The sequence below is a fragment of the Carettochelys insculpta genome, chromosome 15, assembly GCF_033958435.1.
Source record: "Carettochelys insculpta isolate YL-2023 chromosome 15, ASM3395843v1, whole genome shotgun sequence".
Classification (NCBI taxonomy): domain Eukaryota; kingdom Metazoa; phylum Chordata; order Testudines; family Carettochelyidae; genus Carettochelys; species Carettochelys insculpta.
The window spans coordinates 3,992,909-4,009,104 of NC_134151.1; the positions used below are offsets into that span (position 1 = coordinate 3,992,909).

Genomic DNA, 16,196 nt, shown 5'->3' on the forward strand with positions numbered 1-16,196 from the left:
ATGCATAGGGGTAGTCAGCTGGACTGCGGGGGGTGGGGGGGTGGTTGAACTGGGGTGGGAAGATGGAACTGGAGCCGCGCACAGGGGGTTTGCACCAGGGTGAGGAGTTGAGCTGGAGCTGCTCATGGGGGCTTTGAACCATTGAACTGGGACGGGGGTTGAATGGAGCCATGTACGGGGGGGCTTGAATGTTAGGGGGAGTTAAGCCAGAGCTGCGTGTGACGGTGGTGTGCCAGAGCTGTGAACAGGCCTGGAGGGCTGAGCCTGGGCTGTGTGGGGCCAGGGAGTGTGAGCCAGGGCTGGGGGGAGAGGGATTTTGAGTTGCACTTAACTTGTGTTAATGCAAGTTGAGTGCAACTCAAAATCACACATTTCAAGGGTTTCCTTTATATAGACCTAGAACAGGAGTCTCTGAGCTATGGGACACACCCTCTACTGGGGGCATGGAGCAACAGAGGTCAAGATGGGCCTGGCCAGGACCTGGGACAGTGTGGAGAGGGAACACCACTCAGCTCTGCCCTGCCCCCAGCTCTGTTCATGGCCCTGTCTGTGACCCAGCCACAGCCCTGGCTACAGCTTCTGGCCTTGGCTGTGGTCCTGACCTCAAGCTCCATGCCTAGTCCTGGCTCTAGGGATGGCGGGTGGCAGTGGCATGCAGACCGATGATATTAGGGTAAAAGGGCAACACCACGTACCAAATTATGGAAGCACTGGTCTAGGACTTTGCATACAGCCAGCGGGTGTACAGCGCGTCTCAGGGGAGGAGAGTGTATCCTTTCCTCATGAAAATAATAATTGGGCATCAGATAACTTTTGCAGGTTACTCAAATTGTCTATCACACCATCTTCAGTGTTTTTGTTTTGTTTCTTAATATCAGTTTTGCTGGGGTTTTTTTGCAAGTAGCAAACACATATTGAGTTGTGTATTCTTTTGTTGCCTGTATGAAATAAAATGCCTCTATTCCCATTCACCCACTCAAAAGAAAACAGAGAGAGAAGATAGGTAGATCTTATCAGACACTTGCTCATATATCAGGAAGATTATTTCCTAGAACTGTAGAGCCACTTATTGAATCATAGCTGTGCTTTTCACACTATTAATAGGTTTTCTAAGCTAGTGTCAAGCTAGGATATGTAGTCGGGGAAAACAGATGGGTGAAGGAGGAGGTAAAGGTGGATAAAGGATGACTTTGGCTGTTATCAGGTGGGATGTGGGGGGGGGAAGGGTTGGGGAGCATCAGCCAAACAAGTGCTTTTTTCCTTTATCTTGTAGATTTTGCTCTTCCATCAGAGGAATCTGGTTTAAAGTTGGGTCTAGGATGCTCACTGGAGGGCTGGGGTTGGGAGGACACAAATTCATATCTCAGTGGAGAAAGTGAACCACTTCGTTCCTCTGCTGAGATATGAATTTGTCAGTCTCCCTGTATTCACTGTGGCGGCAGGAGCCCAGGAAGCAGAGTGATTCAGTTGCCTGTGCTGCTCCACTGCTCTCTTCCAGCTGGGTTGCCAGCTTTACTGCCGTGGTGGGAAGTGGAGTGTCCCGGCTGGTCTGGTCCCAGCCTGTTCCACTGAGTCGGAGTTGCTCAGGGGAGCAGAATGGGCCACGGCCAGGGTGCTCACTTCCAGCTGCCCTGCTGAGGCAGAGCGACTCAGCTGGGATGCAGCAGTGGAATGGAGCATGCTGCTGCATCAGTCTGCTCCCCATGGCTGCCGCCACAGTGAATGCAGGAGACCCCTGCTGCCACCCCATGCCAAGTCCCCAGCTAATTCCCATCTGTAGGATGGTTCGGGGCAGCCGCCGTGGGACCCAGGGCAGCTCCCCAAACTGTGCGATGGACAGGATGGCTTGGTCAGTGAAGGTTAACTGGAACTCTCCAGCACTCTTGTTTGCCAAGTGCAGCGACAGTCCATTGACATAGTTCTGTTGTTCTTCTGTCATTCATAGTTGATAGTCAATAGTGTTTTTAATAGCGTTAGAATAAGTTTTCCTTAGGGGAGGTTTCCCTCCCACTTTCTCCCAGCATCAGGCTTCAAAGTCTTTGAAACCCATGGTGAGCATATTTCTAGATGCGATCCTCACACGCAGTGTCTGGAGTGTGTGGGAGAGGACCATCTGATGGATCCCTGTGTCTTTTGCAGTCTTGAGCTTTGAAAGCTAGAGGTCAGCATCTCCAGTTTTTGCTAATGGAGGCTGCACTTCAGCCCCAGCGCAATCCCAGGGCATCACTGATGAACCCAGCACTGAGTGCTTTCAGTGCACGCACTCGCACCAAGTAAAGGCTCTCGGCACCGCATGGGCATTATGCATGAGAAATGAATTCCACTGAATTGGTTTAGCCTAAAAAGCCTTCTTGTCCATCTACCAAAAAAAAAAAAATTTGCGTAATGTGAATGAAGGCCCATTAATACCTCATGACACAGACAATATCCTATGTCTTATTACAGACTGAGCGAGTGCAACAGGCTTTTTGATGATCTGCAACTCCTAATATTCCCAAAGGAATTAAATGCACAGCGTGGGCGCTCTCGCACTCTTCCTATGGTTTTCAAAAGCTGTACAGTTATCTGTCCTATGTGTGCATGCATGTAGGAGGGGATAGTGAGAGACGAAGCCTTTTAGCAGCAGGTGCTTAGGAGAAAAAATTATTAGAACAAATTTTTGTTTCCCTCTGCTTTAAATCCAGGTTTTGTAGTTACCATGAGTCATTTTCAGGGCTAAGAGGGAGATAAGAAAAACCTCTAAAAATGACTGAAAATAGGTTTTTCTTCATTAATGTTCTGCCTCAGGCCCTTCCATGGCTAGGAATCAGTGTCCCCCATTGGGAATCCCCCTCTTTTTAGTCCTGCAGAGGCACAAGATAACCAACTTGAAAGTCATGTACATTTTAGATGTAGGGAGAAGTTTATGCTGGTGCAGGGCTGAAGCTTGACTGCTCTAAGCCTGAGCCAGGTGCGAGTATTGTGAGGAGAGCCCATATCTGAGGGTGAAAGGTGCAGCGTTTCTCTGATAGGTTGAATTATTGTTTTTTGTAAACTGACCAAGAAAACGGACATTTAAATGTGGTGGCCAAGAGACTGGTAAATGGCCAGAGGATGGGAGAGATGGTCAAAGACACTTAAGTTGTTTATCACTCGACTGTCGGTTGCAGCTCACAGATATTACCACCGTACCACATATATGATATACTTGAGTGTACATATGACATGCCTGACTGCCTTCTGCATTATTGCCTTAACATCGCTGTAACACAATTTGTGATTCAATCCTGTCTCTCTTCTGCATGTATGCAAGAAGAAAGAAGGGGACGGGACACTCCAATATGTTGTGTGTAGCATTAAGGCAAGCAGCATTCCTCACTGACATGCAAGGGCGTACTTACAGATGTGCTTCTGTAATAAGCCAGAATGCAACCTACAGCCTGGAGAAGCAGTGCAACTGGAGAAGCAGCCTTAATGCATGTGTTGTAAACTCTGCTGCCAGCCCTGATCAGTAGCAAATTGAGTTTCTTTCACTGTATTGGCTTTTTTTGGGTAAGGGATGGACTTAGCTCTTATTGTTTATGAGGGCAGCGGGTTCAGTCATTTGATTCCTGCTTTAAAAAAAAAAAATTCTGCAAGTGTTGATTTAAGCTTCTGCATGAGGAGTATGCAGTGCAAGGGTACCATTACTTTAGTGGTTCTGCATATGATGCTTTTGGCTTTCCCTTTGGTCATCAATGTAATGGTAACCTGTTCTGTTTTCCATTTGTTTATTTATGGTCTTGTTCTCAACCCCTGCAAAACTTGATACAGGTACAAAGCTTCTGAAATGTACACGTAACAGAATAATAGATAACTGTGATTTGGTTACGAGGCAATAATTTAAATTGACAGGTTTAGCTGTTAAGATAAAACATGAGAGAGAAATAGGATCGGTTTATAAATGTCAGCGGAACCCCTGAGAGTGAATTGCTGCCTTGAAACAGACTCTGGGGCTGTTATTTTGTCTAATATTTTATAAGAAGAAATAAATGGATGTCTGAGAAAATCTGGCTGACCACGATTAAAAGAGTAGGGCTATAAATTAAATTCTTCCTTTATGTCACTTTAAGCAACTTTCAAGACAGGCAAAATGTGACTAACAAAAAATCTTCTTTCTCAAGAAAGACTTTGGAAGCACCACGTAGTTTTAGTATGCCAAGGCTGTCATGTTCAGAGAGGTTGAACATAGCTGTGTCAGAAAAGATTTCAGAAGCCAGTCTTGTTGGCTCTTGATTGAGAAAGTAGCTTGTCACAAAGCAGATGTGCTCTCTTCTTATAGAGAGGCTGATCTCCAATTAGTGGAAGTGCAGATGAGTGTGCTCTTGGGTTGTACTGGGTCAGCAATAGTGCAGCAAGATTTGTAGCAGCAGCTGTGAAATAAAGCAATTAAAATATACAGTGGGTGTAAAATTGTGGTAACAGAACATTATCATCAGCTCAGTGTCTCTTGCTTTGAGAATGTCTGTCTTAGCTTTGCCTTCAAAATGGAACAGCAGAAATGTAGCACTTTAAAGACTAACAAAATGATTTATTCGGTGATGAGCTTTTGTGGGACCGACCCACTTCATCAGATCAATCTCATTTTCAACACAGACTGACATTTGTAAGTACAGAGGACCAAAAAAAAAAATTGCAATAAAAACTGACAAATCAAGCACATAGAGGGACGTGAGGGGTGGGAGGATGTTAATTGTCCTGCCTGAGATTTCCCTTGACATTTATTTCCCACAAATGCCTCTGTTTATGTAGCATCCAGGAGTCCTTTATCCTGTGATAATATTTCTGTACAATGGATTTTATCTGTTATTTACAATTAAGAGGCTGGGCACTGGCTTGTTCAGGGGATTGATAGTAGGATGAAGCATTTTGCACCTTGGAGTCATTTGGTTCAAATCTGGTCTCAGAAATACATCAGACAGATCTTTGTTGACCTACTTAAAATAACCGAGTTATTGATCTAGTTTGAATCAGACAGACGAACACGGCACAGACCACTGTTACTTCCTTGTAGACAATCTCAGCAGGAAGGCCAATGCCTCAGTAGGCATGGTGGCTGAACTACAGGGTGTTTTGTTCAGGGTTGATCTTCCAGGGTTTGATTTAGCACACACCTGGGCTCTACAGTTCACACTGGTACTCCTCACTGTTCCACGGAGTAAGTGAGGTTGACGGGAATGTTTCTCCCATCAGCCTCTCGCTGTGTGGACGGCCATACAAATTGATCTACGATATGTTGATTTCAGATATGCAGTTGTCATAGGTGGAACTGAATATCTTAAATTTACTTTTCAGCCTAGTGTACAACTGGCCCCAGGCTATCAGGGTCTCGGTGTGTTGGCAGGGAGCAGGGGAGATTGGTTTGCTGCCTCTCCTCTACTCCTCCCTTTCCCTGCTTCTGCCTCCCATAACTGTATCTGCTCTTTGACTAAAGAGATGTCTGATTCTTTTCACCAGCTCTAAACTCATTGTAAAACAATAACACTAAATGTGTCCCAAAGCAAAAAGGCCTTGTGCCAAAGATCTGGGACATTTTAGGGTGAAAGAATAAAGACTGTTGTTGAAACTGAGACTCATCTTTGTCAGTTTATTAACGTGATCCTCCTTTTACTCCTGCACCATGAGCCTGTGCTGCTGCCTAAAATGATAGGAAAAGCTGCTTGATGGAGTGAATGCTGTTTATCTTTCACATACATGCGAGCAGAGGTTTTACTGGAGTGTTCTTAGTCAAACTTAGTTCAAGAAAGTGTGAAAACCCCAAAGTGGAATTGTTTGTGTCACTCTTCTGATGGCAAATCCTTAATACAATTGTGTTTAGTTTGTAACCTCATATACCCTAGGATTCACATGGCCTTCCTATTTTCAGCAGCCAATAAATGCAAGTGAGAGAAATAGTAACACATGAGTCATTCAGCCTTCTTCCTTTGCTTTTTTATGTTTCTTTTAAGTAAAGCACATCATCCTTGTTCGTGTCCCCTGGCAACAGGGTGAACTAATGTGGCCAGATGCATGTGGAACGTGAAAGCTAGCCTATATCATACTGTTCTAATGGGGACATTTATTTCTGGCTGCACTTGACAATCCATGAATTAGTTGAGAAAATACTGCCTTGTAACCTTGTTATCTCCAGGTGCTTTTGACCTGGTGAGGTAATCCCACTCAATCTGACACTGAAAGAACCTTACTTTCTCCTCATGTTGTCTCCATCTAAATGGTGTTCATACCTAATGAAGGGTGGGAGGCAAAGATATTGATTTCTCTGGAAATGCCTCTTTATAATTTAATTTTACTATCTGTATGTTGGTTAAGAATTCTCTTCGTTTCTTGAATAGCAGAGTGGAGATGTGGCTTGTCTTTTTGTTTTTCTCCCCCTCAAGTTCCACCCCCCCCCCCCACCAAAGCCTTTCTTCTAAAAGCATCTAGTTGCCCCTGACTAGACTGCTGTTCCAGGGGAACAGACAGTTTTTGCTATCATTGCATTTGTCTTCAGAGCTCATCTTCTACAAATGAGAAAGAGGATGGGAGAATATTTGTCATGGATTATACACTTTGCAACTTCTCTCTTTGCAAGGGGAAAAGAAGTTCCTGTCTGAACCATGAGATTCATATGGAAGATAGATGGTTTCTGAAAGAGAGAGAGAGAGAGAGAGAGAGACACACACACACACTCTCTCTCTCTCTCTTTCATATGAACAGTTTATAATTGATCTGTTTTCTTTAATCTAGAGTGAAAGGACGTGTTTGTCCCTGTTTTGAGATGTGTAGCATTTCCTACTAAAGGGAAACAGAGGAAAAGACTACTTGTTTTTATCATAAATATATGTTTTAGACTGGATTTCCCCCAACCTTTTGTACTTATTTAAAAAAAAAGTTACAAACAGTTTTAAGCTTTCAGTGTTCCTTGTTGAGGGAGGTGACCCTCACTTTTGATGGAGGAGCCTTTCAGACACCAATGCCTTTGATCAGTTAGAAGCTTTTGTGTCCTTTTGTGGGTGCAGCTGGCACACTAGTAGCTTATTATGAGATGGCGTGTTTATAATAAAATGAATTATCTTTGCCTCCAGTGCCCTTTAATGGGAAGCTCTGTGTGTCTCAAGACACAAAGACAAACAAACCCTTTCACTCTAGCTGTCCTTTAATCAAGAAAAATCAAGGAAAACTTAACAAAATAATTCATATGGGCCAAAGCATTTTTAGAGGGATGGAGATGGTTAACTATGAATTTCCTATCTTTTTGTTGGATTTTAATGTTGATAAAATATTACTTTATGCTGGCATCTCAGTACCCTCCAGAACAGCAATATTATGTCTAGAATATACATGCTGAAGTTCAAAGGCTCCTCTGCTGTATACATTGAGTTTATCTAGGCAGCTATGGCTTGGACATGTGTCCTTCTAAAAATCAACAAGTACAGAAAGGCTTGATTGATGTCTTAGGCTCTGACCCACTATAATAAATTACTGCTGTACCAGTAACCGTGTCCCTAGTTCATGGGAACTCTACCTAACCACGCGTCACTGTTTTAAGAGTTAGCAGCCTGGATGGAAGTTTGTGAGGTGGTCAGGGAATGGAGTGTTAGCCATGCTAACAGTTTTGTGTTCTGGGACTTCTGGGAGGTTAAATGGCATGTATATAAAGATGCCATAAGAAAGGGCTATACTGGGCAGACCAATGCTATATCTTGCCAATATCATGTTGTGACAGGTTAGGGGACCCTTTGAGACTGTTACCTGATGTGCCAAGACTCCACAGAGCCTGCTTTCTTTGACAGCCTGGGCACCCTATCACTGTGTCTTTTTGAGCCTACCTCTCTCTCCTGCTTCAACTGAGTCACAGGGAAAGAGGCACAACCCCAAGGCCACAGGCAGACATACACACACTAGGAGCACGATGTGAGTCCTTTTCTTATCATGCAAGAACACAGCCCCTCTGGGAGCTGAACCCTAGATAAGTCTGTCTTATATAGAAATCTCTGCAGTATAAATTTAGACAGTTCACCCTCTTTCTCAATATAAAGCGAGATATGCACAAACTCCTTGTCATCCTCTCCTTTCCCCCAGTAACAATTACTCTCACTCGGTCACTGGGTTTGCTAATAAACAAAAGTGATTTTATTAAGTATAAAACCTAAGATTCGAGTTGTCGTAAGAGAGAACGCACAGAACAAAGTAGGGTACTAAGCAAAATAAAACTGTATGCAAAATAAGCTTGATGCAACCAGTTCCTTGGTGTAAGTAATATCTCGCCCTCAGAATTGTTTGGCTAAGCTTCTTTCACAGACTGGGAAACCTTGCAGCATGGGCCCAGTTCTTCCCCTTGTTGAGTTGCTGTTGTTTCCAGCAGCCATGTTGGGTGGTAGGCAGTGATGTTCTGATTAATGGCAGCCTCTGCTGTTTGGTTTCCCACCTTTTATATAGGTTTCCCAAAAGGTGAGAATCTTTTGTTTTCTATCAGTCTAAACTTTCCCTTTGCTCTTTTGGAAACATACAGGATCCAAGATGCTGTTGCTAATGGCAAGTGCTCCTAGCAGTGTTTAGTGTGTACAGTTTTCCTTCGTTCATAGTTGTTAGTAGTTAAATTTAGTTTTTTTAGGAGGCAGCTCACCCCTCCCCACTTTCCTCATACTGGGACATGCCTCAGTCCCTGTGGTTTAAAGTTTGCCAGGCTTGTGGCAAGCTTATGCCCAAAAGTGATGCACACACTGAGTGTTTAACGTATCAGGGTGAGGGTCACCAAAAGGAAGAGTGCCACATCTGCAAGAGTTTTCACCCGCGGACACTTAAACAACGTGAGCAGAGATGCAAGATCCTGCTTATGGAGGCTGCACTTCATTCCCAGTCTGGTTTGGGAGCTGACAGACTCATCATGCAGTACTGCCTCCTTGGTGCAGAGCTCTCCAGCACAGACAACATGCGATCCGGTATCGAGCAGTGGAAGACCAGTGTGTGTCATTTCAGTGGATCTCCTCCTGGATGGTCTCCTGTATTCGCAAATGCTACAGCCTTCCATGGGTTCCTGCACCGGCAATTACAGCGCATTGCACCAGGGTGCAGGTTTGATCTACAGCATTTCATGCGGATGTTTCAACTCGGGAGATATGTAGGGCAGCAACATGGTTGTCTAATCACATGATCACGGTACCTTATGTAGTCACCCAGCAGGCCAGAGACCAGTGTGGCCTTTGGCAGGGCAGTGCTCAAATCAGCTCGTGTCTCCAATCCAACCTTCTAAAGCTTTGACTTGTGAGTTACCTGATTGGAATGCACACGAAATAATCACTCGAAGAAAAAGCAGTTAAACTCACCTCTTGTAACTGTTGTTCGAGATGTGGTGTTCATGTCCATTCAACACCCGCCTTCCAACCCATCTGTTGGAGCGATGGCAAGAAGAAATTGGGGGACTGACAGGTCAGCAAGTCTATGTATCAGGTACTGTAATGCCATTGCTCCAGGGGTGTCGAGGGTGACCCAACAATTGCTGGTTGGCCAGAATCTTACAGTTCCCATGCATGCGTGCACACGTGCCCGATTGCAATGGATATGAGCAACCGTTATGAAAGATGAGTAACCGTTTTGATTTTTTTTGAGTAGCTAATGGCCTTTACTGACTTTAATAACACAAGTTTATCCTGTCTGCTTCTGCCTTCACATGCAGGGATGATACAATCACACAAATAGGATAAAGACATAGTTGAATAAAGAATATGGAGTGCAGTGTCGTACCTGTCTGCCGACAGTAGCCTGGGTGGGATGCTTTAGAGGGAGTTAACAGAACAAGGCAATATGATCCATCCTAGGCTCTGGCAGTGAGAGGCTTAAGGACACGCACAGACTGCAGCCCTGAACATCCTGGCTAATAGCCGTTGACAGACACATCTTCCATGAACTTGTCCAGCTCTTTTTGAACCAGGTTATGCTTTTGGCCTTTATAACTTTCCCTTGCAAGGAGTTCCATGGGTTGACAGCGTACTGTGTGAAGAAGTACTTCCTTTTGTTTGTTTTAAATCTAATACCTATTAATTTCTGGGTGCTGGGTAAGTACTCAAGCTAGAGCAAATACTTTCTTTGTCACACTGCAAACCTTGGCATTTCCACTTGACTCTCTATCTTTGCTGTACAGTGTTGGAACAGAAGTGTCTGCCTTAAATACACTCAGCATGCTAAATCCTCTGAAGAATAAATGTGGCCTGAAATACTTTAACCTTTGTTTGTAGGTCAGGCTGTTCCTGCAGGGTTACATGTGCGATTAAATCTTCAAACAGGAGAAAGAGAAGCCAAGCTTCCAGATAACAAAAATGAAAAAAGTGACATTAAAGATCAGAAGAAAAGGAAAAGGTACAGTAGTATAAAGTGCTAGCTCTTTTGCTAGACCACTGGTTCTCAAACTTTTGTATTGGTGACACTTTTCACAGATCAGTCCTCTGAATGCAACCCCCTTATACATTTAAAACACTTTTTCACAATTATGTTAATTTTATAAAACCACTGGATGCAAAGCAGACTTAGGGTGGAGGCTGGCTGCTCACAATTTGCATGTAATAACCTTACATTGACCCCTGAAGGGTCTCTACCCCCAGTTTGAGAACCTCTGTCCTGTATGCAGGAAGATGGGCTTTTGATTTCGTTTCTTTTATTAGGAGATAGATTTTTAGAAGTGCTGAACATCCACATCTCCCAGAGACTTTAATTGGCTTTCGGGGTGCTCAGTACTTCAGTAACCTGGGTTCTCACTGTCTGTCTTCATTTTAGCATGAATGCTAAAATTGCCCTTACTCTCTTTGTGAAGAGACTCATACTTTTTAATGCCCTGATTCTGAAACTAAACTTGCAGTGTGAATGTCACTCTTCTTTTGAAGCCTTCTGTAGCTATGGGGCCCAAATTTATTTCTAGAAATGCATGCAGTGGGGCAGCTTAGGGAGGATACTTTACACCAGTTTGAGTCAGATGCAACAAAGTTGTTGTGTGCTATTGTGCATCGACGCTAAATATTCATTAAAGTGTCAGTTTTTGCTGACACATGCTCAAGATGTGAGCAGCCTTCACTACGTCTATTTTTTAAAAAACTGCTTAAAAATCAGAAGGGTAACCATGTTAGTCTGTATCCACAAAAACAATGAGAAGTCCTATGGCACTTTATAGACTAACAGATTTTTTGGGGCACAAGCATCTGACAAAGGGGTCTTTGCCCACGAAAGTTTATGGTCCAATACATCTGTTTAGTCTGTAAGGTGCCACAGGGCTTCTGATTGTTTTTGTCTAAAAAGTATGACTCTCAACTATTTTCCTCCTTGTGCTGTGTTTACATGGGGGCTTTTATTTCTCAAAATACAATAGTATGTTCAAACTGTGATCCCTCATACCTCTACTTATGATCCAGTGCATGGAGAAGCTTGTTAAGACATTCCAACGGTGGGCTTTTCTTTTGCCCGAGCAGCAGTACTCATTGCCTAAAGAAGTCTCCTTTACCAACAGGATCAGGTTAGAACAATGCAAAGATAAAATAAAGACCTAAAATAAAGAGTTAGCCTCCAAAAGTGTATGAACTACATGCTGCCCAATCCTCGTTTAGATGTCATAGTCATAAAAACGTCAGCTTTGGAACTAACACGCCTACCCCAAGACTTACTAGTAAGAGATTCTTATCAATATTCTGGGCACACCCGTGCTCTTTTTTTTGCTTATGAAATCTTTCCTGTTTTATCTTCCCAATCCATCATCTCAGGGTGCATAAATTGAGCTGTTTTATAGCGTTAGGAATTGAGATCAGTGTTGCTATGAGGATTTTTAAACCACAGCTGTGTGACTGTCAAGATGAAATGTCTTAAAGCCACTCTCTCAAGCTGAGCAGTAGGTATAACCTTATTCTGGAGTGTTGAGTTTTCTAGATGTTTTGTGATATGCATGCATTTAGTACTCTTAATTTCATCTGCAAACAAATGTTTCTTATATATTTAAGGATAAATTGTTCATCCATGTAATGTTGTTTTTGTTTTTCAACAAGGCTGGATGAAATGCATATCCACTCAAATTCCTTCACATCACAGGAACTCAAAGAAGCTTTGGCTAAAATGAAGGAAAAAGAAAAGACAGACAGCACGGTGGAGGAAAAGGTACTTCCTGTTTCTAAAGCATGGTGACAGGCGAGACACCACAGCAGCCGTTTTCTTAGGAAACATCCAGCCTTCCTATGAAGCACAGTGCTTTCTAGTCATGTGCAGTGGAGCGCGTGTAGGGACATCACTCTGTGCAGTAAGTGAGGCTCTTGAGAGGTGTGTCGGCATGTGGGCTCTACTAACCATCTTCCTCCTATCTTCGTCAGAGCTGACACACAACCAGAGAAGGAAGTGGGGGTGGTTGGCCTGCACAACTTGCTAGTTCTGTGTGCACACACATGTCCCACATGCAGCAGGAGAGCAGGAGTGCGCATGTGCAGTCTGACAAGTACTGCTGGTAAAGGTCTGCGATCCCTGGCAGAAGAGGCACGGTTGCATCTACAGGGGAAGGGGCACATCTCAGAGTCTGAGGGCAGGCCCACACTAAATGGGAAGGTTGAATTAAGGTATGCAAATCCAGCGACAGTAGTTACATTACTGGAGTCAATGCACCTTAATTTGGACCTGTGCATTGACTTACCTTCCTCCTTGTGAGGGGCTTTGTGTGCCGACGTGGGTGCCTACCGGGAGCACTAAATCGAACTCGGGAATGTCGACCACGGCAGCATCAATCTTTCCTGGAGTGAAGGCGTGCCCTCGCTTACTGCTCAGGGAGAGTAACTTTCTCTTACATGGAAAACAGAGGAATGTCACTTTTTTAACCTAGAAAGTTTAAAATCTGTGTCTAAAGCCAGTCCTCACCTAAAGCAACCTCCCATCATCCCAGGGCCAGGTCCCAGCTTTCATGAATGCAAAACGCATTGTTGTTTTTCGCTTCCTTCATGAAGGATGAGAAATGGGTCTTTTTTTTTTTTTCCCACCTTCTTCAAGTCCAGTAAATCTTGAAACGCTCCTTTTGAGGTGTCACACCCTCATTAGATTCTTCTTCCTGTTGCTCATTGTCCTGCACGGTCACCCTTTTTGTTTCACATTCCCCTGTTCAACTTTTCTCCTGGTAACTTCACATGCAAATAGAGTTTCATTGTGTTGGCTCTACAATGCTTAATTTACGTCAGCAGTAGGGATAGATATACTTATGTCTTGTAGAAGCCCCCTTTTTGTTCACTCTGCCTTATACCATGACTTTTTTAGAAAGAGTTTTAGTGTGTGTATGTATGTACAGATTTCCTGTTTATAGCGTCAATACCCCCGTTTCTTAGTTATGTTATTGACCAGAGTATCCCTGGTTTTCATTTGATGACTTGCTAAGCTCTTTTTGGATAGCTATCCTGAAAGGAATGTGTTTGGCATAGTGTATTTATCAGGCCTCACAGGAGTTGTTCATACAGAGTACTGAACCCTTTCCCCCTTGAGAGGGATCCTAGGATCCCCCTCAATGTCCTTCAAAAATTATTTTAAGAGATACTAAGTCAGGAACTGGGCTAAAAACAGTTACATTGCGTGGAAGTAAAATACTCCATCTTTCATACTTTACTACTGCAGGAACAAAATTCATCCCTGGGATAACTCCAGTGAAGTGCAATTTACTTAACCCCAAAGATGATCTTTGCTCTATAACTCTATTGCTAAAATCTTCTTCCTTTGTTGAGAGGCATGGGGGCAGTGTTCTGAATTTCTGTACAGCATATATAGCAATTTAGCCAAAGCAAACAGTAGCAAAAATTGTGTAGCTACCATTAGATTGACAGCAATTTAATGTTCATCCCTAAATTGTTCTTTCTGACAGCTTGAGCCCACGGATTTCTTTTGCATGCACCATAAAGAGAGAGAGAGTGTGTGTGTGTGTGTGTGTGTGTTTAATACTGGTGTATGTTAGGTTGGACTGAAAAACTTTTGGGCTCAGATCACTTCTAAAACCATTCTCGTCCGTACGAAGACAAGTGATGTCTGATGTCGCCATTTGTTTTGAAGTGGACCCTTGTTTTCATTATCTTTCTGGCCACTTTTCAACGTGTCTCACAAATAGTCTGCTTGCTTTGCTTCCTTTCTGGCTTTCTCTATCCATGTATCAGCAGTCTCAGTTCTGTCCCCTGTACAATTTAACCATGGTAAATGGAAGAACTTCCTTCTCTGCAATTCTTGCTACCTGGAACAACTTTCCTGAGGGCTCATCTGTACTTTCCGAGGTTGATTTTCCAGTGTTGGATTTATCAGGTCTAGTAAGGACCCACAAAATCAAATGCTTAGGGCACCCCCATCGATCCTGGTACTCCTCACAGTCAGGCATAAATGAAAGAGATGGGAGAGTTTCTGTCATCAACCTCCCTCTATGGAGACAGAAAGTAGATGTGAGGTACGCCTACTCGAGCTACACAATTCAAGTAACTGGGGTTGTGTATCTTGCATCGATTTTTTTCCCTCCCCTCCTCCCAAATACCGACCTGGCCTCAGTCTTTCCAACTTATTAACTTCTCATTCCTTTCAAATCTCACCTGAAACTATTTCTCTTTTTTCTTATCCTCCACGTGACATATATTCTCATCCTTTGCTGTTGCTGAACTCTGCAAGAGTTTATAGGGTACTATTTGTACAAGAGATACTACATAAAATAGTTTTATTGGAATGCCACATCACCAGAGTGAGTATTTAACACATTCTTGCCCATTTTAGAAGTGAGCTTAAACAGTCAGGGCCTTCAGCCCAGCAGCCTACCCAAATTCCACTGAGGGAATTACCCTTATGTTTCAGTTAAATACAGTACTCTTTATTTCCTGTCCTAAACTGTTATACAAGATTGCTGGATGCTTTAAATAGCTGCTACCACCTTGAGCGTATGCTCGATGCCTGCATTTTTGTGGGTTTGTGAAATGGTTCTGGAATTTCTTTTGGGAGCCTGTGAGATAAAGGGTGGTGTATAAAAATGTGAGAAGAAGATAACCATGCTAATATTGACTGGACTAAGCATTGTGTCACTTTTAGCCTTTTGGCATGTCAAGACAGTGCTTCTGTATTTTGATTAATCCTTGAATGGTGCATAGGAAGAGGGTAGAGAGAGATGATCTAGAACGGTAGCTGCAGACAAAGGTAATTTCTTCTGTCATATTAGTACAGAAAAGGCCAGATGTTAAAGGTGTGCAGGCACCTGAAGATACAGATAGAAACTTAATGGAATTTTCCAAAGCTCAAATACCTCTGGATATTCAGTGGGAATTAGGTATCTACACACTTCTGAAAATCACAGAGTGCCTGTTTGCATCTTTTAAGGCCTAAGTACCTTAAAAATCTGTCCCTAAATCTCTAAATTAAGGACCTCAAACTCACTGAGGGTTATCCCCCTTTTAAGATACCTGTGGGCTGGGTGTACTTTTAGGATGATGTACTCCCCCAGTCCACTGTTTTAGTGTCTGCATTTCCGTCAATTTTATTTCTGTCATCTCTCAGGCTAATCTGGGTGATGTGCGAAAAAGGTTTCGTCCCATTGAAGAGCTGAAGAGGGAGTTTGAAGAACTCAGCATGAAGATAGAAACTGATTTTGAAGTCATGGTTAAATTAATCCACCAATTCAACAGCTCAGCTTCTACTCTGGATGAAAAAGTAGCAGCACTGTATGACCTTGAATATTATGTCCATCAGGTAAGATAACAGAAAACATTAACAGCTGCTGTGTAAAATCCAGGGATGTGGCATCATAGATACAGGTTTATTTTTTTTCAGTATTGGATAACATATTACTTACTTAGGCAATCCAGTGACAATAAGAGATTTCACAGCACTGCAGGCATATTTCATATCTCCATTTCTAATACATTTATTATTCTAAAAATATGAAATATAATCGGTATTTATTTACCTAGAGGCCAATTTCCCACAATTTACAGTGTGCTCTCAGCCCTGGTGTATATATCGTTGTTGAAGATGGATTTTATTTGCAATTTTGTATATTTTAATTGGCGAAGTTATTAGTTAGTGCCCTGAATGCCTTGGAGGGTATAAGAATGTGGATATTTTAAATAAAATTATGATTATGTGAAATCAGCTATTGTCTTGTGTGACTAAAGTGACCAGATGTTCCAGTATTATCAGGACTGTCCCAATGTGAAGGGCTTTGGTTTTTAAAGTGTGCA

At 42.9% G+C, this 16,196-nt stretch overlaps 1 protein-coding gene across 5 annotated transcripts in view; it reads left to right on the forward strand.

Annotated features, from left to right (window-relative positions):
• The window catches only part of SIL1 (SIL1 nucleotide exchange factor), a 251,629-nt gene that overhangs the window by 164,837 nt on the left and 70,596 nt on the right, over positions 1-16,196 (forward strand). For all 5 annotated transcript variants that reach the window (XM_075009664.1, XM_075009663.1, XM_075009667.1 and 2 more), the window contains 3 exons: positions 10,233-10,353; positions 12,021-12,129; positions 15,514-15,705. In XM_075009664.1, coding sequence (XP_074865765.1) covers positions 10,233-10,353; positions 12,021-12,129; positions 15,514-15,705 — 422 coding nt within the window. The remainder of the gene's footprint in view (positions 1-10,232; positions 10,354-12,020; positions 12,130-15,513; positions 15,706-16,196) is intronic.